The following is a 24,736-nucleotide window of genomic DNA, read 5'->3' as shown; positions in this document are numbered from 1 at the left end:
TTGATAACTATTACGGCATTGATGAAGAAGGACCCTTACCTGAACTTCAAACCAATAACAATGTTATAATTCCAGACATTGATGTAGCCATTAATGAGACTACCATGAACAGTATTCGAGTGAATCCATTAGAAAATGATGGAAACCATGGAATAAATTTATTTTCTTCACTTATAAATTTTCTGCAGTGAACAGCATGTGTTAAAACATATTTTTTAAACAAACAACATTTGTGCACAAAGTTAAGGAGCACTTGCTTCTATTCGGACAGAGATGAGAAACGCCAACTGTTTGTATGAAACTTGATAAATAACAATGAAAATAAAAGTCAACTTGAGCTGATGTCATATCAATTGCCACTGTATTTATTTTGGCATTGATCTAGCTGATGTCATCATATCTATGTGTGAACTGATGTCAGCATATTGCTCTATATATGTGCCAAGTTTGAAGTAAATTGAAACAAAATTGATGTTTTTATAGACATTTGAAATTTCACCCATTATAAGTAAATGAGAGAAGAAAAATATTTTAAAAATTCACAAAAAAATTTGAATTTTAACCTACTTTTCCCAAAATGTAATCAGATCCATTCTGGGTCACTGGCAATCTATAAACCCAATTTGGAATGAATTCAACCAATAGTTTTGCTGCTAAAGTGTTAACAAACAAACTGAACCAAAAACAATAACCTACCCCTTGCCTTCCCTTTGGGGGGTGGAAAAATAGGTCTGCACCCTCTGACTGGAACCAGCAAGGTGGGCATTCAAATGCAACTAACAGTGGCCCTTTAGTTTTTTAAGTCAGACCTAGACAAGCAGAGAAAGAAAGGTAAAATAGAGTATGATGTGTTCATGCCCTGCCAAACCCATATGTGTTGCCGAGTGCGAAGTCAAACTTCTCCTTGAACAGCAGGTATGACACGTGTAGTGGTAACTTGATACAGTTAACACACGTGTTGGCCATGGGGAACATTGGTGTACAGGAGAAGTCGTCATCTCCTTTGTGAATGAACTGGATGGAAGGGCTTGGTGAAAAGCCAATGGGTGGTACAACAGATGCTCCAGTTGCGAAGGCCAATATTTTCTGTAGTTTGGAGGGCCCTTCCTCCTCTTATACAAGGAAAAAAAGAACATTATAAGTGGTTGTAGTTTTTATGAAATATTTACAGAGAAATTATCATCAGCTGAGAAGACATATTGGATAAGTCCATTTATATTACTATTATTATGTGATTATATATAATCAGAATTTTATATATAATCAGTATTTCACACAACCAAAGAATCAAAAAATGTTATACCTCTTACAGTATTGATATCCTTTCATGTCTTCTACAACCTGAGGGTGAAAATTATACTTCAAATGGAATAATAAAAATTTTAGTTACCCTCTGCATCCTGGAGATAGTCTCTCCAGAATGTAACAACCATCTCCTCAGCAACTCTCTTGTTGCTTCCTTCAGGAGACAGATGAATGCTGAACAAATCATCCATCAGGTCAGCAGTCAGTGGGCTTGGCTCAAAGCAGAACAAAGGACGAAAGCTGTCAGGATGTCTTTGGATTTTCTCCAGGACCCCAAGAGTTTTTAGTCCCTCACAGAATCTGTGCACAGAACATATACAATTGCATTCAACATTTAATTGTGGTTGCTAATAGGCCATATTAATATTGTGGCCATTTTTCTTTAACATCAAGCTCTGGGAAGGAAATACAAACTATGATATGGAAGGAATAATGTAAAGTCATAAATATGAAGAGAATCAGTCAAATCACTATAATTTTCTGCTTCCCAAATGATGAGTTACTGAAAAAGTAATGGATGTTATAAATCTGGAGGTGTATCGGCCAAATTTTGAAGATAAAACAAAAATATTTAGTCATGTGTTAGTTACAGGTAACTGCATTCAGCCTCTTCTTACCATTATATAGTGACATCTATTTAATTCTGAAATATTAGGGCACATTGGAAATACATCTCTTAAAGCCTTTAGATAAAACGCACCTCATTTATTCAAGCTCACGTCATAATATAAATTTTCTTGCTGTCTCTTCAAACTACCTCAAACATATCCTGGTTATATTATTACACAATGTGTACATGTATTTGTCTCACTGCTACACATTTCTGTGTGTAGTTCTAACAGATTGCATCCACGAGTGTATTCTGTTTTATAAAATGATAGCAGGATATACCTGCTTCCAAAAACTGTGCAAGCTTAAACCAACCAGTGTATTTTAGTTCCAGGGTGTAATGCAGTTTTTACTATGCGTATTTATATTTTTGAATGAAATAAATGCCCCTCCAATTATTTTATATCACACTACATAATGTCTCTGTGTGAGTACTTGAAAGCTAAAAATGTAATTCAAATGTTTTGCCTTTTGAGTCATTTTTCCAAATTGTCACCATTCACTGCTTTTTCAGTTGTGTATCTTTCAGCAAGTGATTAAATGGTAATGTCATATTCTCCAAATTTATAATACTAGCAACTGGAAACATGGCAATATGACTTCATTCCTTCCACAACAGAACTTTGCATTCTGAGAGTGACATCAGAGGTAAAATGGCAGCCATGCAAATATGGTGAAGTTTTTAATAGAAATCATTTTGTTATGTTTGTCTGAAGTCATACTGGTCAATTAAACTCAGATTCCTATTCTAAACAACCTGACAGGAAACATCCAACTGAATACCTTTGAAATGGACACTGCACCCTGTAGATAACCTGAAACATGACAATGTCATGCACCAGTAGATCCCTGTCTCCTACTGACCGCATAGGCCTCAGGCATCCTGCATTGGCCAAATAGTCAAGTAGAGGAGCCTTTGACTTCTCAAGGTCTTCAAGAGTTGTACTTTCAGATACCTAACAGGAGCAGCAGAATGTTGGTTAAGGAGGTCTCTTAGTTTTACCCTTTTAGTTGAACACAATTATTAGAGGTATGTATAATTACATGACATCCAAAGGCACCCTTATACTTTGGACATTTTTCAATCACATGGCTAATCATGTCACAAAATACAAGGACAATGTAATTTTCTTATAACATTGGTCCACTGAGTAGTTGTGCACGTCTTTCTAAGAGGCCAATTGGGAATATAGCAATGGGCAGACTGGCCTGGTGTGAAATGTCCTATGCCCTCTCTAAGTGGTAACTAATGAACAAACATCTTATTGTAGCCTAAACATTATGTAGTGTCAAATTTACTTCAACTTAATATCAACTTCCATTTACTTCACTTTACAAACTGACCTTTTTAACTTTTTCCAAAAGTTCTGTGTCAGCAATATCTTCTAGGACTGGATTGGCTGAGCCATCAACCAAAAGAGAAAATACTGTTGGGGAGAGGAAATTTGGGGGTGGACCGCCATGTACTAAGCTTACTGCAATGGCTCTGCCAGCTATGTAGTACCAGTCCTCTCTTAGAGCTGCAACACAATGGAAGACAGAGAAATGGAATATTGATAAATACCTAATAATACTACATAAAAACATGGAGATCATTGTATTTTTGTATTATTTACAAATCAGATAAAAAGTTAATTTTAAATATAAAATGGATCCCAGCATCCATTTTTTGAAAAGCAAGTTATTACCAGTACTGTCCAGAGCCAGGTTCTTCCTGTTTTCTTTTCCCTGAAACATGGAGGACATGGCAATAGTCTCCATCAGCAGCCTCAAAAACTCTCTCCTTGGGCCCCCCAAATCCACCCCTTCCTCAATTCTCCCCATGTCATCTGAAAATTTTACACACATTCTGTAGGTGGGGTCATAGGATACCCTTTGGAAGCCTCGCTTTGCCCCATCCCAGATAGCAGCACGGTTTATATTGAATTTGCACTGCCGTTGTGTGCAAATTTTCCTTGACAACTCCTGCAGTATCACATCAACTGGCACCTTTTCTGTACTGTAAGAGAACATAGGAAAACAACAGAAATGCAACAATACCATATGTTTTGTAACATGATGCATTCTCTGAAATCACGGGAATAAAAAAAAAAAAAATCATATAGCTTTTGGGTCTGAAAAAGTTTAGGCAACATTAATCTGCATTCTTTGTAATTACCAGCAGAGGGCAGCTACTCTAGTGTCACAAAGAGCTAAGTGTAGTCTCAATTATTCAGTTATTAATTATTGGATCATATCATCCTCAGTAGTAATTCCTATCTCTTAAGCTTACGTTCTGTGTGTGCTACTTACAGATGACTCTCCAAACTAGCTGTTATCGCTTTGTTTAGTTCCTCGTCACCAGAAGATTCATCAGAAAGACTAGCTACAACTGTTACATATGAGATGTAGTCTTCATCACAACCAGGAGCAGAGTTGCCATCACTTCTTGCATTATCTTCTGCATCATGTCCACTCGTGCCAGGAGTTATTACTTTGCAGTTTTTGATAGTACTGGTGGTAATGTTATTGGCACCACTGCAGTCTTCATTAGCAGTTTTAGTGCGATGGTTGCCATCTCCACTGTGACCACTATGACAGCCAAACCTTGCAGCAGACCTTGTGGTAGCCTGCCCACTTCTGCCCATGGGGATTTGTGGACCAACTAATTCAACACAGTCTTCATCGCTGTCACCTGACATTGCTCTGGTAGTGGCGTGGGAAAGTTCATTTTCATCATCCATGTCAGTCTTAAACAGATAAAGATAGTTGACCATTAAAATACAGAAAAAGCAAAAAACTGTAATTTTGAAATTAAAATCTTAAAAATAAGTTACTAATTTTGTTCATTCAATGATACCACTAGCAATTTGATTTATGAATGCCAATTATCTTAAAAAAGTCTATTATGTGATTATTATTTTTTAAATAATAAAACTTATTGATTTTTAAAATGGGACAGTTCATATTAATGAACATTTACATGTAAATACAAGAGATTATAGCCATATGGCTAATTTCCATCTCGAGTCCCATTGGCACTTAAAAAAATTACAGATAACAAGATACCACAACTGAACAAAGACATACAAAAAGAAAAACAAGCAACAACACATAGTGTGCTCAAACAAAGAAAAACAGGGGGACCAAGGCAGCCACCTAGCAAAACGTTATTAAGGTTTTCACATGATTATATTGCAGATATCCCATTATTGCTGTTACACATTACGTAAGACAACTTACTAAAAGGGTCGTTGATGGTCTCACATAGAGGGCTTTGGATTTATAAACCTTATGGAACATTATCCCATTCAGCTCTTGTCCCTCCTGGAGTTTTGGGGTCACCAGCTTATTGCCACAAGACATTAAAAACTGGATGCTAAAAAGGAAGATGAGGGTATTATAAAGACAAAAAAAAACAACTTTAAAATTATGTAGCTTAACCAGCTATTGTAGCCTATGTGTACATATGTGTATGTCCCTAGTTCCTTGGTCCTATGATCAGTGGGGGCTGGTCCATTCTTGTAGGTTTGCCAGGTTAACATTGATGTTAACAGCATTAATCCTAATTTACGTTGTGAATCGAGAATTATTGTATATACTCCACTGCATGGCACACTAAGACGCAAAACTACAACTACTTATTTACCCAATTACTGAATCTGCTGCAACAACAATATAACACACCACTATTAATCCAAACTGAATTTATTTTACTTACTTTCAAATTAGTAATTTGGAAACACAAATACAGATTGGTTCCATAAACTCATTAAATACTGTTAAATTACATAATTTTGAAAAAGTTGAACATCCTGATAACTGGCCATGGCTCATCTGATGAGTATATTATGCACTGATTGTGTATTTACATATCCACAGTGCCCATATGAAAGTCTTTTATTTGTACAGAGCATGTAATGCAGAAGTAAATCTTATTAGTTATTCCTAATATCACTCTTCTCAGGGGTCAAGGGTATAATAACAGCAATATTAGAGATGCTTATATTATTGTTATACACAGTCTGGAGAAAAAAATAACCATTACCTGACATCTTCTGGAATGCGCCCACCAAAGCCATCTCTGATGTGTTGTACAATTGTCTGATAGTCCCAGGCCTTCTGGAATTCAAAGGCACTGAGGATGTGCCCATGCTTGTGTAAACGTAATTTCGGACCTTGCTTGCACACAATTCCCCATGATGGATTGGGGAGTAGTATCACGTCATTGTGGAAATTGCCATGTTGCTGTGTCTTCATTCTGAAATGCAAATGTAACTATCAGACATATGTGGTAACAGCAAATGCAAGTCATATTAATTTTAGAAACATACATACAAACTTGTACAAACCAATATGTTACAGAAATAACATTGTCCTATAGCTATTTAAAATCTGTTGTTAACAACCTAAATTACTCTACTGTTGCAGAGTAATTCTAGCTCTTTAAGCACAGCGACAAACATTGAGCTAACTTTGTCGAGTGACTGGCTTCCCTATAGGCTCAAATTAAGACATACAATAGCATATTGTTACATAAAAATACGTATGCGATTCTGAAAGCGTGCATTTCACCATTCAGATCATCATGTATCCGTATTTAACTGCTATGCATTATTATTACCTACTGGAATATCATGACAAATGTAAGAATGCTAATACGCTAATCTGACAAAGTATGCTGCACTGACAGAACACCCGGCAGTGATGCGTCAAGAAATGTATTTGTTGTTGCAGTCCTAACGGGTTTATAATAACTGTTATTACCTTTTTTTTCTTGAGCAGGTCGTCCACGAACTAAAGTGCTTCTGTGCTTGATAGCGTGGCGCACATCCAGGCATATTAGAACCTGACGGTAGAGGCGGAGATCCCCTGGTAGCTCCGGAGCCGCTACCAGCCTGATGTGACGGGAAAAGCATTGCTAGGCGGGTGTCAACGGATCCGACCGAAGTAGTCGGCTGCTGGCCGTCTGTAGACGCATTTGCCAGAGTCTGCGTAGATCCTAACAAACTCTGAAGTAATGTCGCTGCTTCTGATAAATTGTTTGCTGACATTACAACGAGCGGGTCAGCGCCTGCAACACTGTAGTTTCCGCTTCTCCGCCTCCGCCAATAAAAAAGGAGGAGGGAAAAAGGTTTCTCCACCTTCCGATTACTGTGAAATGCCTTCCTGTTCAGGTAAAATGCCTTCCTGTTTAGGTGAAAAAAAATTAGGCTTAAGAAAGTATTTCACATGCATGTGTGTGCGTTTTCACATGCATTTGTGAATGCATTTCACATGTGTGTGTGCGTGTATTTTTACATGTGTGCGTGAATGCATTTCATGTGCGTGTGCGTGTATTTTCACATGTGTGTGTGAATGCATTTCACATGTGTGTATGCATGTATTTTCACACGTGTGTGTGCATGCATTTTCACGTGTGTGTGCGTTTTCACATGTGTGTGTGAATGCATTTAACATATGTGTGTGAATGCTAATTCTGAATTATGTCCCATACGGCCCCTCATATAAATACAACCCCCCCAAAAAAAAATTAATGAATTTTTAATAAAATATCGGGACCCAAATTGAGACATGAAAAGCTACCTGGGTGTCATTTTTGATCGGAAAACGTGCTTAAATGGTCTTATGACATTGTGTTAAATGTGTCGATCCTAGTGGTTTTTCTAATCCAGACATACAGGTTTTTCATGAATCTCAGTCTCATTCCAGGTTTCTAGTGTAACCCATCGTGTCCATTCATGTTATATGCGGAACCTACCCATTTAAACACATGTAAATCACGAGTGATTTTGCAACAGCGGCCATTTTTATGAAACACTCTGCCTTGCATATTTACTTCGATTCTCAAAATGTACATGTAAGAAAATAAAAAGATATTAAAAAAATAGTAGCGTATAATTTTTGTGTAATTTTTACGAAAAAAAAAACTTATTTTATCTAAAAAATAATTTATTTTATCTCGGTAAATATATATATTTTTTTTTAAATATATCCAAAGTGCTTCCAAACTTGCTTCATAACATTAGTCTACATCTGGTTTGAATTTTTAGCCCCAATGTCCTCTTTTTAGGACCAGTTTCATAGAAAAACTCATATTCAACTTGCTGTATCATGATGATTAATTACTAGGTGGGTGTTGCCATGGTACCATTGCTAGTGACTTCCTTTTTCTTACTGATTTTCACTAAAAACTGACCAATTTAGAGGAAAAAATACACATTAAACTGTTTTTGTGTGTGCACATGTGTTTTTAGATGGCAAAAAAAATAGTGTTGAAGGAGCGTTGAAAATGATTATGCTATGATTATAATGATATGATAAGCTCGCATGTTCACAATAAGAAATGCAGAGTGCATCTTTGTCTGAACAAGGACAGGAACTGTTTTCATGTCTACCACCATGCAAAATAAAAAGTTTGTGAGCCACAAAATTAGTCAAGAAAACTGAAATGTTATGACCTCCAGACTTCCACTGTACCAGTTCCACAAGTGGATTTTTCATTACTGCATGATAATCGCACTGGAAAATGTTCTTATGTATGTTTGGAATTACCAATTTGTTAGATATGTTTGTGTTATATTATTTTTTTGTTTGTTCAAAAATAATATTTGAGCATTGAGACGCAATGTATCAAATATGATACAAACTGAAACTCATACATGGAAATTAGTATTTGATTTTTTTTTTTTTCGTTGTTCAGAAGGACCAATAAGGGCTCCAGTTTTAAAGAACTGGAATTTTCTGTCAATAATTCAATGGTTCAGGCTTTACAGGGTTAACAGTGGAAAAAAAAAATCCTATATTCAAGAGTGAGTTACATGTCATAAATGTCGTACATATTTCATATCATCCCATTGTCTATGTTTGTAAACGTGTGCTTCCACTTCTTTTGGAGATAGTTTGAAAGGCAAAGGCGGAGCAGACAGGACTAGAGACTATTTTAACCATCAAGTTAAATAGACAAATACATGGAGGGGGGAATAAGAGAGAGAGAGACAGAGAGAGAGAGAGAGACAGAGAGATTTTTTTCACAGTTATATCTAATAAATGAAACTTAAATACAGTGATATTAATATATTATTACGTTATTGGCTCAATTATTACATTTGCAAAGATTTTTTTTTTTTTTTTTATCAGGCCAATAACGTAATGGTGGTCAAAAGTTATTATGTTATCAGTTCAGGACTTTTATTACGTTATTGGTCAGTTATTACGTTATGGGCCTATTACATTTTAAAAGTGGCAAATATATTACACTATGGGTCATTATTACGTTATGGGTCGTTTTTACGTTATTGGCTTCTACAGTACTGAAGCCTGAATTCTGTACATGTATCACTTAAATATTACAAAAGAAGTAATAAATTAAATATTTATAGTAGCAATTGAGTTTATTATTTCTCATCAATCTTGTCAAGTTAGCATAGCCTAGCAATTAGCTTAGCATGCTAAGGCTAGCAGTTAACATGATATGTAGGTTTAGGGATATAAAGATTTTAAATTGACATTTAAGCCAAAGTATGGTCTCTAAAGTGAATAGGTAACTTATTAACTTGCAATAATAATATAAAACACATATTATACATGTTTATAGAAATCTTAGGTGAATAAATAAGCTAATTAATTTATATGCTTGTCATTAGTTTATGCCCTCTTCTTGCTTATTGTTGTTGTTCTTGTTTTGTTTGTTTTTGTGATGTGTATGTTATTATTATGTGTATCTTTTGATTTATAGTGAATGAGTGTTGTATGAATGTTGACTGTTTTTCATAATACGTGCCTAGGGACTGCAGATGAAAAGTAGTTATTTTACTAATTCTGGCATATTTACATGATGTATTTTTATACAACAATGTTAATTAATATGCATGATCCCTATTACATAAACCAGTAAATAAATAAGATAAATTATAAGTGGTTTGATTTGGCAAATAAATAATATATAAATAAATAATAAATACATTTGGCAAATATTGTCATCACCTTATATATGGTTGTTTCATCTTCAGTGTGTAGGAATGGAAAGGACAGTAAAGCATTGAGTGAAGAGGAGACTGGAGGACTGAACAGAAGACGTGAGAATGAGGAGAGAATAGTGAAGAGGACAGGGGTAGACTGAACAAGACTGAGACTTTGGCTCCCCGACTAAAATGTGGTCTGGTTTCAGACACTGAGCTTCAAGAATCGCTGTTAGCATTTAAGTATACTACAAGAAAAACAATTCAGGTGTCAAGTAAAAATGCTACTGGCAGGAAAGTCATAGGACACAAAGTAACAAATGAGATCTGAGTCTTAATGGTAAAAATATGTAAAAGCTCTTTGTACCCTCTGTTATTTGGAGGGTGGGGGGAATGAGGTGTTGTATATAAATACTCCGTTGGCATTGTGTGTGAAGAGTTTTCTTCATTAATAAGGCTGCTTTGCTGTCTCCAGGTGCTAAAGACCTTCGATGATCACACAGATATTAATGAAGTGCTAATTGCCCATAATAGCACCATTGTCCTGTGAATATGAATGTCAATGGCTGTCCCACCATATGTTTGGACATGATTCAGTGGGCAATTAGGGGTAAAACAGCCCATTCTCAGGCAGAAAAGTGTCTCTCTGAGAGGGGTGTTGACCACAGCTGATAAGACAGGGTTTGTCCATGGTCCAGCCCTGGTACTCTCAAGGCTAATTTATGCTAATTTTATGTGTGTTTCAAATGGTGTAAATGTCACTGCATTTGACCTTCCGTGCGTCCATTGCGTTAGAATGAGCAAACAATCCACCCAAGGGTGCAGCTCTGAATAAACATACTGGCGAAATACCAAGATTAAGAGTAGAGTTTTTTGAGAGAAGAAGAAATCTATGGATTTTCCCCTTGTGGGACTAGTAAAGGCACATCTTATAAGAAAGTCAATAATAATAACAAATATGGCAATGACAGAGAAGGTATTACTAATGTTGAAAAAGACACATTTTTTCAGTTTTGTCTGTTTTGATCAAATAAACTTTGAATTTACTCTGAGCTTTTATGATCTATATGATCATTGAATTAAATATGAGAAAATACAAGATTTTCTCTGAAAAATACAAAATACAGAGGTTAGAGCTAAAATAAATGGTGATAAATCACTTAAAGATAAGATTTAGAGAAAAATAAGATTTTGGAAGTTTACACAAAAGTAGTTCTGGGTCTTTGAGGGTTAAGTAAAACTATTGATCAATAATATATTAAATAAATCACTTGAGAAAGACCAAAAAATTATTTGGAAGTTGTGACAAAAATAGTTGTGGGTCTTTAAGGGTTGTTTCTTTCTGTCTCTATTTTGATATCTTATCTTATCAAGCAGACAAATTAGATCTGACTTTAGGTGATCACTCCAGACACATTTTGGGAGGAACTGTAATTGCATATGAACTGAACACTTAAGTCTGGATATCTCAGGGCAGATCTTAATGCAAGATCTAGACAGAGCCTAGAACCTGAAGATGAGAGTCTACAAACAGGGCAAAATCCATACCTTTCCAGGCTTTATTTGACTGATCACAATTTCCCGCCTGAGTGTGATTTTCTAGGAAAATGGCTGCCATGTTAATATGATCTGTGCTTTATTTTAAACCAACAGGGTCCGAGTCTCATTGAATTAGCTCTTGACTTCTGACCCAAAACCCAGTTATTTCAAGTAAATAAGAGCATTCCAACAGTGGGAGTCCTCACGGCTAGACCAGGAAGGATCTTAGAAGGAATCCTGCCCCAGGACAACAGCTGTATGCTTTCAGATGAATGGAATGATACCTGTTTGCTGTTGTGCTGGCTTTGACTCAGTCGCTGTGGCCTTGGGATCCTCTCTCAACAACTGGGAAGAGATAGAAACAAGAGGAAAACACACACTTCATAGCATCCAAGCTGCAAAACTACACAGTTTAACTCCACCAGGAGAACAACACACAGGGTCTCTGGTAAAAATAGAAGTACTGATTCAACTTATTTCTCAAGTCAAAGGATAAAAGTACAGACTCTAAAATGTAGTCAGAGTATAAATGAAGTAGAAGTAGAAGTTTCTCCATGGTCCAGATTACCTGTTTATTCAAGGTTCAAGGTGACTTTATTAATACCCGTAGGTAGATTTGTTCTGCAATCAGGAGAGGGCATCTCAAACACAAAAAACATTAAACACATAGAGGGGACAGATTAAAAACAGCCCAGACAAAGACACGGACAAGTACTCCCAGCAGCTCACTAATCATGATTAAAACAGACTGAAAATAAAAACATAAAAAGCAGACTAAAATAAATAAAAGTCATCAAATATCACTAAAATGCCAACATAAAACCTGTAAAAAGCATGACAAAAATATGATATAATGATACAATATAATATAGAAGGGACAGCAGGTGAATAAATGATAAATAAGTTAAGACCACATTAAAATAAGCCAGGACCCAAGAATTAAAACAAAGTGAGGTGCATCAAGGCTTATTTAAAATAGAAATAGCAGCAGGGTGTGGTGGAAAAATTTACTTTTTATATTTTATACTCTTTATATTTTATACTGTTAGTACATCTTCTTTTAATGCTGAGTCATTATTCATTATGTGTGATGTTTACCACTCTGTAACACCCCCAACCCAGGAACGGAGTTCTTGCCTTGAGTTAAAACCCAAACACCTAAATGTCTGAATGTGTAGATAGAGGATGGCGCCTGCACTCCAGATTGGATCCAAGCAAGGTTAGAGTGGAGAGGTCATCATGACCTCTTCACGGAGCAGAGAAGGAGTAGTATGGGGTGGTACGATGTACGTAAGGAATGACATCATAGTTTGAGGGGGTTGGATTTGGTTCTATATAATCTTTAGTTTTCTCTTGTTTAATCAGACTTCACTTACAGAGTTTCTCTGTGATTGACTTCTCAATAAATGCATTTATTTATTTTAACTCTAACTTTCTCTCCTCCTCTTTGTGTGTGGGTTATCAGTTGAACATTTCCATAACAAGGGACAAAACTGTTCCTGTAGCGCGTGGTCCTACATTTTGGGACTTTAAATCTCCGTCCAGATGGTAGAAGCTGTAAGTCAATGATCAGGGGATGGGAGTTATCAGCACAAATGGAGCTGGCCAGCCGCTGTACCTGCCTAGTGTACAGCACCTCCAGGCCCAGCTGTGACTCCCCAATGAGACGACCAGATCATTTAATGATCTACTTCAGTGAGTTCTTTTCTTTTAGAGGCAGGTTTCCAAACCATGACACAATTGAAAAAGCTAAAACCGATTCAATAAAATCACAATAAAAAAGTTTATCATTTGTGACATTATTTTCATCTTACTTGATCTTGTTTCTTGTTTTAATCTTTTATTACTTAACCTATAAAGACCCAGTGCTACTTTTGTGGCAATTACAAATTTTTTTTTCTCTCTATTTAACCTTTCTTAAGTGTTTTATCATCATTTATGTATATAATATATAATATTATCCTCTGTATAATGCATTTCTTTAAATGAAAATGGGGTTTTTTCTAATCTTTAGCTTACTGATCATGTAGATGTTCATTAAAGCTTGGATTAGACAGAAAGTTAAGGGTTATTAAATCAGAAACAGAGAAAACTGAAGAAAAAGTGGCTTTATCTGCTAGTATATAATTAACTGAATATAAATCAAGTGTGTTAGTCCACTGTCATTTATCAAACTCCATGGGTTTTACTGGTGAATCAATGCTGTAGAAGATGATGGTGTTTCCACGTTCACTACGGAGCCTCTGAACATCCAAATGAGTCATATCTGATGACCATGAAAAGATGACAAAGTTTATTTTACCTGAACTATTTCAACATATGGATAGGTTTAGTGGTTCAGAAGTTATTAATCATTTTAGATCAGTAGATGATTTTGCTTGCCAGTGGTTGTTTGGTTGTTTGAGGGTTATGTGCATTGTGAAATGTTTTTGGGATTCGGCACTATGTAAAGAAAACTGAATTGAAAGGCTACTTTTGTCCAATTTGGAGATGATTGTACTAAGAATACTTATACAGTTATGCAACTTAGTACTTGTAACCCATTAGAATTTAGATGATATTTGTCACTGTCAAAAATCCAGTCCAGATGTAAAAATCAGAGAAGTTGTGTCGTGTTTATGGTTCTCGCCAGTTCTCTTAGTCTACTTTATTATTGAAAAGCGTCAGGGCTGAGTGGAACCTGAGCAGCGACATGTAACACCTCAGCATCGTGTCGCAACTCCCTTCCTGTGTGAATGTGACAGTTTGTATCCTGCTGTTTGTGCATTGTCAGGAGTAAATGGAACATACACATTCATGTTCATGTCCATTGAGGATTTAGCAGGCTCAGTACCCAAAACACCTTATTAGGGTATTTTTTGGTCATTTTTTTAGAATCATTCAGTAACTTCACTTAACCCTTAAAGACCCAAAACTAACTTCGTGTCAACTAGGAAATTATTTTTTTCTTGAAATCAAATCTTTTTAAAAGTAATTTACCACCATTTATTATAAGACTATCATGTGTATTTTGAATTTGTCAGTGTAAATCTGATATTTTCATATATTTAATTCTCTGATCATGTATATGTTCTTAAAATCTCAGAGTAAATTCAAATGTTATTATATTAAAACAGAGAAAACTGAAGAAAAAGAGACTTGTTATGACATTTAGCCCATCTAAACGCTAAACCAGGGATGTCATACACATTTTAGTTCAGGGGCCACATACTGCCCAGACTACTACCTACAGCCCAGACCAGTAAAATAATAACAGTGAAAAAAGTAAAATTACACCAGGAAACTGTTTATATCTACAAACTATCCTTTAAAAAATGTGAATAACATGAACAACCACGAACAGCCTGAAATTTCTTTTACAAAATATGTTACATTTTGCCTTAGCTTCTCATTTAAACATGTGCATTAGAACTTACAAATACAAAAAAAAAAAAAAAATTGTAACAGGCATAATAATGTTAAAATTGCACTTACTACGCTTAAGACATTTTAGGTTTTTCATATTTGTTCAGGTTATTCAGATTTTTTTGTGAAAGGATAGTTTGTAAATGTAAACATGTTTATGTAATTTAACTTTTTTTTTTACAGTAAAACAAAGAGAAAAAATTTGAAGTTGTCACTATTTATAGGTTATTATGATATTATTTTACTGGTCTGACCCACTTGAAATCATAGTGGTCTATATATGGAATCTGAACAAAAATGATTTTGACATCTGTGCTTGTTAATATTGTTAGTGTAATTTTTACACTGAGGGGTGGGATTGAACCCTTTGGCAGGCCTGTTTTGGCATTTAGTCAGAAGTACCAAAGAAACTGTCAGAAGTGCCAATATTTAGACAAAGGCTGCAGAGCTGTAAGAGTATCAATTAAAAGTGCTAGCTAACTCACTAAAACAATAAACTTCATCAAACACTGCAAAACAAAATCATATTACAGTCTTGTCAGTGGAACCTATTAAAACAACCACAGTTAAAATATCAGGATTAACTGGATTTTATTAAATAAACTGAAACTCTATACTGAAAGTCTTATGAGTAAATGTGAAAATACTGAATAAAATAAGTGACCACCTAAAAGTTAGCATGTCCTAATGCTTTCTGAAGTGTAGATGAGGCATTTACCTGCTGTTTGTGTTGGACCGTCTTACGGTCCAGAGCACTCTGACGCCGTCGGGCTTCCCAGTGCATGGCAGACATGATGAGGTACAGCACCTACCGTCACACAAACACATACACTACTGTGCAAAAGTTTTAGATGGCCTATAGATTTGTTGTTTTTGCAGCGTTGAAATGAGCATGCATATTTATTTCTCATTCTCTTTTCTTCAGATACAACAAGAAAATACAGGAAATAAGTGCACAGCCTTAAAAGATACACAAAAAACTGAACTAAATGGGCTCTAAAGGTTGAAGTTACTATTTAGCATGACCCCTGACCCCATGACAAGAAGCAGCAAAAACTGTTAGAAACATCTGGCATGTGTTGAATGAAACCTGGAATAAAAAAATCAGAAAGTGAATGCCAATATCTTCATATTGTCTGAACAAAAGCATTAAAGACATGTTAAGTGTAAAAGGAAGGTCACACTAAATATGACCACCACTTTGGTTTATAGAAGCTGTTTTTTGTTTTTTTTTCACTGAAACTTTTGTTTTTACTCCTTTACATACAACAGTCAAGTATACAGTAACAGGTTCTTAAGTTCAGCTGGTATCCGTCTCCTTCTCTGGTTTCATATTTTACATCAGTTTTATTCTCTGTCATATTGATCTTGTTTTGAATTTTATATGTTGTTTCCATCTTGTTAGTTTTGTGTTTTACATCATTTTAGTCTGGTTGGAATCTTAATTTGTTTCCAGCTTGTTGTATCTTAATAAAAGAAAAGAACATTATATAATATGTTGTTTTCATCTGGTTTCATTTTACATTATTTCCATCTTGTTTTGTATTTTACATAATTTCTTTAAGGTTAGTGTATTAGCACATTATCATTTATATAGTCTATTTTTCTTAAGCTAAGCTAACCTGTTGCTGGTATGACGGAACCATTAGTGTTGTCAAATATTCTCCACAGGGAACAACTCACAGTAAGCATTGTTTCCGGAATATACACATACATTTCCAAATTGTCTCATGCTGTGGTTATTGTCATTTCGGCCGGTACAGAACAGTACAGAGCCTTCTCTTTGATTGGTTACCTGATCCATGTAAAGGCCAACCAATGCCACCGGCTACCTACTCTGATTACCTGGAACACACTGAATGCACATCACTGCTCAGCACTGTCATGACTTTTTTACTATTGGAATTAGGTGACATTCATCATTATTATTATGATTACTATTGTTATTATTACAACACACAACAATATTGTGTAACAGATAATTAAAGGTAATAAATTTGCTTGTAAATGCTTTTGTAATATATTAAGATGTAATATTATATATGAAATGCCTGGGAAGTAATGAGCATAGTGGTAAAGCAGTCAGGCTCACCTGAGCTTGGGCTTGGGGAGCTGGATTGTGCAGGTCTGGCTGCAGTTCTGGTTAAAGGTCTGGGTGCAGGTCTGGGTGTAGATCTGCTGAAGGCTGCAGTGTACAACTCTCTTTACCTCTGTGACCTTGTTAAGTTGAGTTTCCAAGCAACATAATGCTCTCCTGGGCTGCCTTTGAGAGAGGGAAACAGAACTGTAACACAGATAAATCACCTCCTGTGGCTCAGTAACAATCCGCTTATGTCACTGTGGGGCTGTGTGAGGCTGTGTGCTTGTTTCAAAAACATAAATCTTTCAATACACTCATTGCTGGCGACAAAAAGCAGATCTGAAGCTTAAAGTTGAGCCTTATTTTAGGACCAGAGTTAGACCTATAAAAGTTGACAGATGTAGCTGATACACTACATGCATTTGCAAGGGAATGTCTTTTAGTGTCCATGTTTATGTACATGAGACTAAAACACAACCTACACTACTGTGCAAAGTCTTAGGCAGACTCTAGCGTTGTTTTTGTAGGGTTGTAATGAGCATGTGTCTTTATTTCTAACAAGAAATGTACGGAAAAAAATTTGAACTACACAGCCTCTGCAGGTAAAGTTTTGTGTTACATTACACATCAGCAGAATGTCCCTGAGGCTTTTATGGTATTTTATCCTTTTCTCTGTCCTATATATGCTGCACATCACAGGTGTCAAACATGCGGCCCGGGGGCCAAAACCGGCCTGCCAAAGGTTCCAGTCTGGCCTGTGGGATGAATTTGCAAAGTGTAAAAATTACCCTGAAGATATTAACAGTCAAGTGCATCAAACTCAAAAATAATAGCATAATAACCTAGAAATAATTACTCCAAATTTTCTTCTTTAATGTGAAAAAAATAATATGACATTATTCCTTTAAATAATGGGAACACCATTTTTTTCTCTTTGATTTATTGCAAAGAACATTAAATTCTGATATCCTTTAACAATAAAATGTCAATAACTAGGACAAATATGAACAACCTGAAATACCTAAAGAAAAAAAAGTGCAATTTTAACAAATGTTTTGTGCCTTGGTAGAGCTGATCTGTAATGCACATGTATAAATCATAAGTTGAGGCATAATATTGATAAAATTGTGCTTGTTTTTCTTCAGAAATGTCTTTTTTTTTTTTTTTTAGATTATTCACATCTTTTTTGTTTTGGATAGTTTGTAAAATGTAAAAAAAAAAGAAGGGATTTAAGTCATTTAAGTTATTTTTGCACTGAAATATTTGGAGTTGCCATTATTTATAGGTTTTTATGCTATTATTTTATTGGTTTGGCCCGCTTGAGATCCAATTGGACTGAATGTGGCCCCTGACCTAAAATGAGTTTGACACCCCTACTGTACATTATTCATATTTTTTTCTCAAATGCATGACCATACATACACATTTCTCAGGCTTTGAAGTAAAATATGCAACATTTGAATGTATAGCCAATATGCAAATAATATTAAAAACAAAAATGCATGTCAGAAAAAAAAAATACAAATAGACACATGCCTATTAAAACCCTGCAAAAACAACAAAGCTCAAGGCTGCCTAAAACTTTTGCATAGTACTGTATAGAGCTGTAGCTATCAATTATTTTTGTAATGAACTGATCTAGCAATTATTTTATTTTATTTGATTTAACAATTATTTGAATAGGCAAAAAATATAGTAAAAATGTGGGGAAAAAAAACAACAACAAACATATCTGAAAATGACAAACAACTTGTCCTTTATTCCAGAACCAACTGAAGCAACAACCACAAAAAGTATAAAAACAGAAGGATATAAAATATATCCATGCACATGGGCATGCATTAAAATGCTATTCATGGGCAGGTGATCTTTTTCTATGTGAAGTTCTTTTATACCTAATCAAACAAAAGAAAGGCAAGAAGAAGCACTTAAGAGTCTGGTTTAGACCAGCTCTAAATGTAAAGTGTCATGAGATAACTTTTGTTATGATGTGACACTATATAAATAAAATTTGCTTGTTTGCTTGATTGATTAACAAACAATGAAATGACTCAAAACTAAGGAACCAATGAGTGAACCCAAAAACAAATCCAGACACGTGTACATCTTCATAAACAAAGACATATGGATGTAAAACTGTTGGTGTGAACTTTCTTGACATTAAACTAAATCCTGACTTAACAGAGGTGCGTGACCCCTCGGTCCAGCGTTGGTCACCAGAGTGCTAATCCTCTTGCAGACAAAAGGGGGCGCTAATGACTGCTCAATAACAACAGATGACTCACTGCGCTAGAATCAGATCCACACACTCAAACCTCCTGGGGCCTGTTTCACAAAACTAGGATAAGGGATTAAGCCGGGATATGTTGGCTATCCTGGCTCAACTTATCCATGATCCGGTTTCACAAAAGCAGGATAGGGGAAAGCAGGATATGTTTTGATATAAGTTACCATGGAGATTTAGTCTGTGGAGCTAGCCTGGTTCAGACCAGGCTAAGTTCCAGGATTTATTTTATCTCATCCCTCATCTCAGTCAACAGTCACCATAAACGGAAACCAATAGTTCTTCCACTGCCCATTAAACAATGGAATCACAGTAACTAGACCCACTGTCAGTATATAAACATTTGTGATTATTAATTTCAATAATTTTACATAAATGATGATTTTAGATGATTTTGCAATCATTAGATCAGTTCAGTTCAATTGTGTTTATTCAGACATTTCAAACATTAGACATTTATGCAGATACAATTTTTTAAAACTAAAGAGTCTGTAAAGGAATAGGCTGAAGCCCAAGATCATTCTGCTGACCCCCCCATTCATATCACCAAACAAAATGAAATAAAATAGATACCAATGCCTTTAGCTTAGTAACAACAGAAACAACAAAAAACTAAACAATTCAATAGTTTCAGTGGAAAAATGAACATTCACATTATTCATATATTTTCATGACATTTAAACATAGTTTTAAACATAAATAGCGTTGTACAGTCTTTGAACTCAGGATTGAACTTGTTCCAAACATTTTCTCCAACACAGACTAAATGTCTTCATATTTGTTCTAACAGAAGGTTTATTGAACACATGACTTCCTCTGAAATTAGAAATAATTTCCCATATTTTAATCAAGCTCTGAATATGAACAGGCAACCGTTTTTTTAAATTTTCAACATGAATTGTTTTGTTTTAAAGTAGACTAAGTTACCGAACTTTAAAACTTTTAGTTTGATCATAAACTGATGAGTGTGTTCCCTATAGGACACTTTATTGATCAGTGGTATTGGCCTTTTCTGAATAATGTTGACTGGATTTGTATTAGTTCAGTCAATATTCACCCACACCTCCATGAACTACAACATCTTCACTTCTTTTGTATAGTTATTCCAAGGAATTTGATTACATTGACCCTTTCAGTCTCTGTATTATTTATACTTAGATAACTGACAGTTTCCCATAGACTATATATGTGATATAAATATAAATACACAAAGAGTAACATGATGTTCCTTTATTGAATAAGGATCAATCTGTAGTCCTTCGCCACGCTGTCTCTGGTTGTTTTTGTAACTGTGGTGGTGTTGTCTTTCTATTTCATTCGCTCCTTTACTTCCTCGTTAGCCAAAATGAGGAGTTTTGCGTCCGACGGGGTAAATTCCGCTGCTCTAGTTACCATGGTGAATCGGTGAATCTGTGATCGATGTCGGGGTCTACAGAGGAAGGCGGGTGCGCGCACTTATCCAGGAAGAGTTACACCTGGCTGGATGAATCCGTGTCCGTTCATCCTGGCTTGGTCTTTGTGAAACCGATTAAGCCTGGACTCCCATGTTTTGGATTCGTTGAGCGCAGCTTATTCAGTCATCCTGGATGACGGAATACTAGGTTTTTTTTTTTCTAGTTTTCGTTTCGATTCATCCAGCAAGGTGTAACTCATCCTGGATAAGTGCGCGCACCCGGCTTCCTCTGTAGACCCCGACATCGATCACAGATTCACCGATTCACCATGGTAACTAGAGCAGCGGAATTTACCCTGTCGGACGCAAAACTCCTCATTTTGGCTAACGAGGAAGTAAAGGACCGAATCAAAAAGAAAGACAACACCACCACAGTTACAAAAACAACCAGAGACAGCGTGGCGAAGGACTACAGACAGCCTGAATGAGTAAGTAGAGCACAAACACACACTGACCACTCCGCTGAAACCATCACAATTTTAACCCAAACAGTTAATGAACATCTGTGAAAACGGAGTTGTGAAATTGTAAGTTAAACTAACTGTAGATGTGAGTGAAACTGTGTAAATGTAACTGCATCAGACTGAATAACTCTGATAAATAGATGAGCTCACTGACTTCAGTGAATTTACCTTTGGGATAAATAAACTTATCTTTTTTTTTTTTATCTTATCATGATTCATGACTTTGATATTGTTAATTAATCCATAAAGACCCAACCATCAATCACTACTGATCTAAACTGTTTAATCCCTGTTGATCCACTAGTCCTATTAATCCATGTCAATAATTGGTGTAAAATACAGTTCTTCATCTTTTCATGGTCATCAGATATGACCCATTTGGACGTTCAGAGGCTCTGTTGTGAACGTGGAAACACTGTCATCTTCTACAACATTGATTCACCAGTCAAACCCATGGAGTTGGATCAGTTCCAGCGGATGGACACACTTGGTTTATGTTCAGTTAATGAATGATTGGACTGAAAAAGACACTGTTTATTCAGTTTGATCTGTTTCTGATAGAATAACAATCAACTTTAATCTGAGCTGTAATGAACATCTGCATGATCAGTGAATTAAATATAGGAAAATATCTGATTTATACTGATAAAATACAAACTACAGAAGATAATATTATAACAAATGGAGATAAATCACTTCAGAAAGGTTAGATATAGAGTACATTCATTTGTGAACTGACATTAAAGTAGTGCTGGGCCTTTATGGGTTCATGAACACTGTTCATTGTTTGTGATGTTCGTTGTTTGGCTTAATATTCTTCATCTTATCATTTCAGATGGTCCATGCTGACCGTCTCATCAGTGTTGTGTCTCAGTGGTCTGGTTCTGGTTCTGGTTCAGTCCATGACTCCTGAGTCTATCGGACCTCTGGAATCTGTCAGCGCCGATCACAAGGTGAGCCACACAGCCTCTATTAACAACCACGTTTTACATCATGTCTGTGTCCAGAATGTCCCTGTATTTATGAGGTTGTGATGCTGAGGTTTTGTGTTGACAGGTGAATTGTCTGGTGTGTTTCTGGGGGACAGGGGGTCTGCCTACCATCCTTTTCTCCCGACACCATACACAGACCCCTAGGAACCACAGCAGGCCTACAGTCATGCCCATACCAGGACAAGGACCAGGATCCAAATGACCTTTGACCTCCTGAAGGAACGCTTTCACTGTCTTCACCACTGTGAAGACAGTGACCTGTGACAGTGACAGTGTGTGACCTCACAGCCCTGTGAGGTCATGTGACATCACTGTGGCCTGTACTGTCCTCCACAATGTGGCCTGAGGAAGGAGAGGGAGGGAGGGAGCCCCCCCCCCTCAAAAAAGTGCATCACACTTGGACTGGGACAATCCTGCCATCTTCCCTGATGACCGCAGTGGGCAGCTGGTCAGGGACAAATATGTGCTCAATTATTTTAGTTCACGTGCATGATTTAAGGTAAATATGTCCTGCTGGGGTAGAGGAATTTGTGTTTTTTTTTTTTTTTTGTTATTCAATTTAAATTGACTTGGCCTGTTTTGAAGTTTGTGTTACTTACTGAGTATATACTGTGTGTTTACTGTGTACTGTGTTGCAGGGAGACTACTGCATCCATTCATTTGTCTGTTCATTTGTTACGTGTGGATTTGTCTTGCATTTCTTTCAGTGTACAGACGTGTATTTCTTTCAGTGTACAGACATGTGTATGTCTTTCATTGTACAGACATGTGGGCTGTATTCTACCTTTAAATGTGTATTTATTCTTCTGTTCTATCATATGTTTTGGTTCTGTTCTTTCTATCTTGTACAGTCTCTGTGTGACTTCAGTTTTAAAGGAGCTGATGGTTTAATTGCTTTGATTGATCCTTATTCAATAAAGGAACATCATGTTACTCTTTGTGTATTTATATTTATATCACATATATAGTCTATGGGAAACTGTCAGTTATCTAAGTATAAATAATACAGAGACTGAAAGGGTCAATGTAATCAAATTCCTTGGAATAACTATACAAAAGAAGTGAAGATGTTGTAGTTCATGGAGGTGTGGGTGAATATTGACTGAACTAATACAAATCCAGTCAACATTATTCAGAAAAGGCCAATACCACTGATCAATAAAGTGTCCTATAGGGAACACACTCATCAGTTTATGATCAAACTAAAAGTTTTAAAGTTTGGTAACTTAGTCTACTTTAAAACAAAACAATTCATGTTGAAAATTTAAAAAAACGGTTGCCTGTTCATATTCAGAGCTTGATTAAAATATGGGAAATTATTTCTAATTTCAGAGGAAGTCATGTGTTCAATAAACCTTCTGTTAGAACAAATATGAAGACATTTAGTCTGTGTGTTGGAGAAAATGTTTGGAACAAGTTCAATCCTGAGTTCAAAGACTGTACAACGCTATTTATGTTTAAAACTATGTTTAAATGTCATGAAAATATATGAATAATGTGAATGTTCATTTTTCCACTGAAACTATTGAATTGTTTAGTTTTTTGTTGTTTCTATTGTTACTAAGCTAAAGGCATTGGTATCTATTTTATTTCATTTTGTTTGGTGATATGAATGGGGGGGGGTCAGCAGAATGATCTTGGGCTTCAGCCTATTCCTTTACAGACTCTTTAGTTTTAAAAAATTGTATCTGCATAAATGTCTAATGTTTGAAATGTCTGAATAAACACAATTGAACTGAACTGATCTAATGATTGCAAAATCATCTAAAATCATCATTTATGTAAAATTATTGAAATTAATAATCACAAATGTTTATATACTGACAGTGGGTCTAGTTACTGTGATTCCATTGTTTAATGGGCAGTGGAAGAACTATTGGTTTCCATTTATGGTGACTGTTGACTGAGATGAGGGATGAGATAAAATAAATCCTGGAACTTAGCCTGGTCTGAACCAGGCTAGCTCCACAGACTAAATCTCCATGGTAACTTATATCAAAACATATCCTGCTTTCCCCTATCCTGCTTTTGTGAAACCGGATCATGGATAAGTTGAGCCAGGATAGCCAACATATCCCGGCTTAATCCCTTATCCTAGTTTTGTGAAACAGGCCCCTGGAGGACTGAAACCAAACCAAACCAAACCAAAAAAAAAAAAAAAAAAGTACGAAGACCAGTAGACAGACGTGTAAAGACACATTCCTTAACGACCTCACCTTCTCTAGGAGCTGTTTTTTTTTTTTTTATTGCAAATCCAGGGGTGTGCTCGTTGCATACTGAATAAAAATGAAAAATGGTTGGGACATGTTTGCAACAAAGACCAGAACTACATCAGAGCCAGAGATGCAGAGATGTTGTAAGGACATGTCCTGGTCTTAGTGTTGGCTAATATGGACACTCAGTGGGTTTAAACTAATACAAAAACACCAAAGCTGCAGTCATCAAGTATTTTTGTAACTGATTATATCACTCTGAATTCACCATACTTTAATAAATTATTCTTAACCTGAGATCTCATCCAAGATCATTTGAGGCTTTCACCTTTTGTTTATGGCCAGAACCTGTGTCAAACAAATGAACATTTCACACTTTTAGGGGTAAAACATTCAAAACTATAATGATAAAATTAGGTTCAATTACGTTGAAACAGTATGTCTTTTAACTG

The 24,736-nt window shown here is 35.9% G+C and overlaps 2 protein-coding genes across 2 annotated transcripts; both read right to left on the bottom strand.

Annotated features, from left to right (window-relative positions):
• Positions 1-602: 602 nt before the first annotated feature.
• On the bottom strand, positions 603-3,660 carry LOC115424866 (G2/M phase-specific E3 ubiquitin-protein ligase-like). The gene is made up of 5 exons (XM_030142260.1): positions 3,603-3,660; positions 3,259-3,434; positions 2,698-2,870; positions 1,391-1,605; positions 603-1,112 (listed from the first exon to the last, which is right to left on the bottom strand). Exons 1-5 carry the CDS (start codon positions 3,658-3,660, stop codon positions 853-855), a joined length of 882 nt encoding a protein of 293 aa, XP_029998120.1. The 3' UTR covers positions 603-852.
• Positions 3,661-4,288: 628 nt separating this feature from the next.
• On the bottom strand, positions 4,289-15,591 carry LOC115424864 (uncharacterized). The gene is made up of 6 exons (XM_030142259.1): positions 15,517-15,591; positions 6,661-6,791; positions 5,942-6,154; positions 5,137-5,272; positions 4,389-4,643; positions 4,289-4,306 (listed from the first exon to the last, which is right to left on the bottom strand). The coding sequence occupies exons 1-6, from the start codon at positions 15,589-15,591 to the stop codon at positions 4,289-4,291; spliced, it is 828 nt and encodes a 275-aa protein (XP_029998119.1).
• Positions 15,592-24,736: the final 9,145 nt, after the last annotated feature.

The sequence above is a fragment of the Sphaeramia orbicularis genome, chromosome 8 (assembly GCF_902148855.1).
Source record: "Sphaeramia orbicularis chromosome 8, fSphaOr1.1, whole genome shotgun sequence".
NCBI classification, from domain to species: Eukaryota; Metazoa; Chordata; class Actinopteri; order Kurtiformes; family Apogonidae; genus Sphaeramia; species Sphaeramia orbicularis.
The sequence above is the reverse complement of the archived record's forward strand: the minus strand, read 5'-3'. Positions and strand labels throughout refer to the sequence as shown.

Bases quoted from the DNA above. Each gene is read 5' to 3' on its own strand.
- LOC115424866 (XM_030142260.1), bottom strand. From the start codon at position 3,660: ATGTCCTCCATGTTTCAGGGAAAAGAAAACAGGAAGAACCTGGCTCTG. The intron at 1,606-2,697 runs GTATTCAGTTGG...TTCTGTGCACAG, and splicing joins GTGCAGTGTCCATTTCAAAG to ATTCTGTGAGGGACTAAAAA. The intron at 1,113-1,390 runs GTAACTAAAATT...TCCTTGTATAAG, and splicing joins CTATCTCCAGGATGCAGAGG to AGGAGGAAGGGCCCTCCAAA.
- LOC115424864 (XM_030142259.1), bottom strand. From the start codon at position 15,591: ATGTCTGCCATGCACTGGGAAGCCCGACGGCGTCAGAGTGCTCTGGAC. The intron at 6,155-6,660 runs GTAATAACAGTT...TTTGCATTTCAG, and splicing joins ACCTGCTCAAGAAAAAAAAG to AATGAAGACACAGCAACATG. The intron at 5,273-5,941 runs GTAATGGTTATT...CTTCCTTTTTAG, and splicing joins CGCATTCCAGAAGATGTCAG to CATCCAGTTTTTAATGTCTT.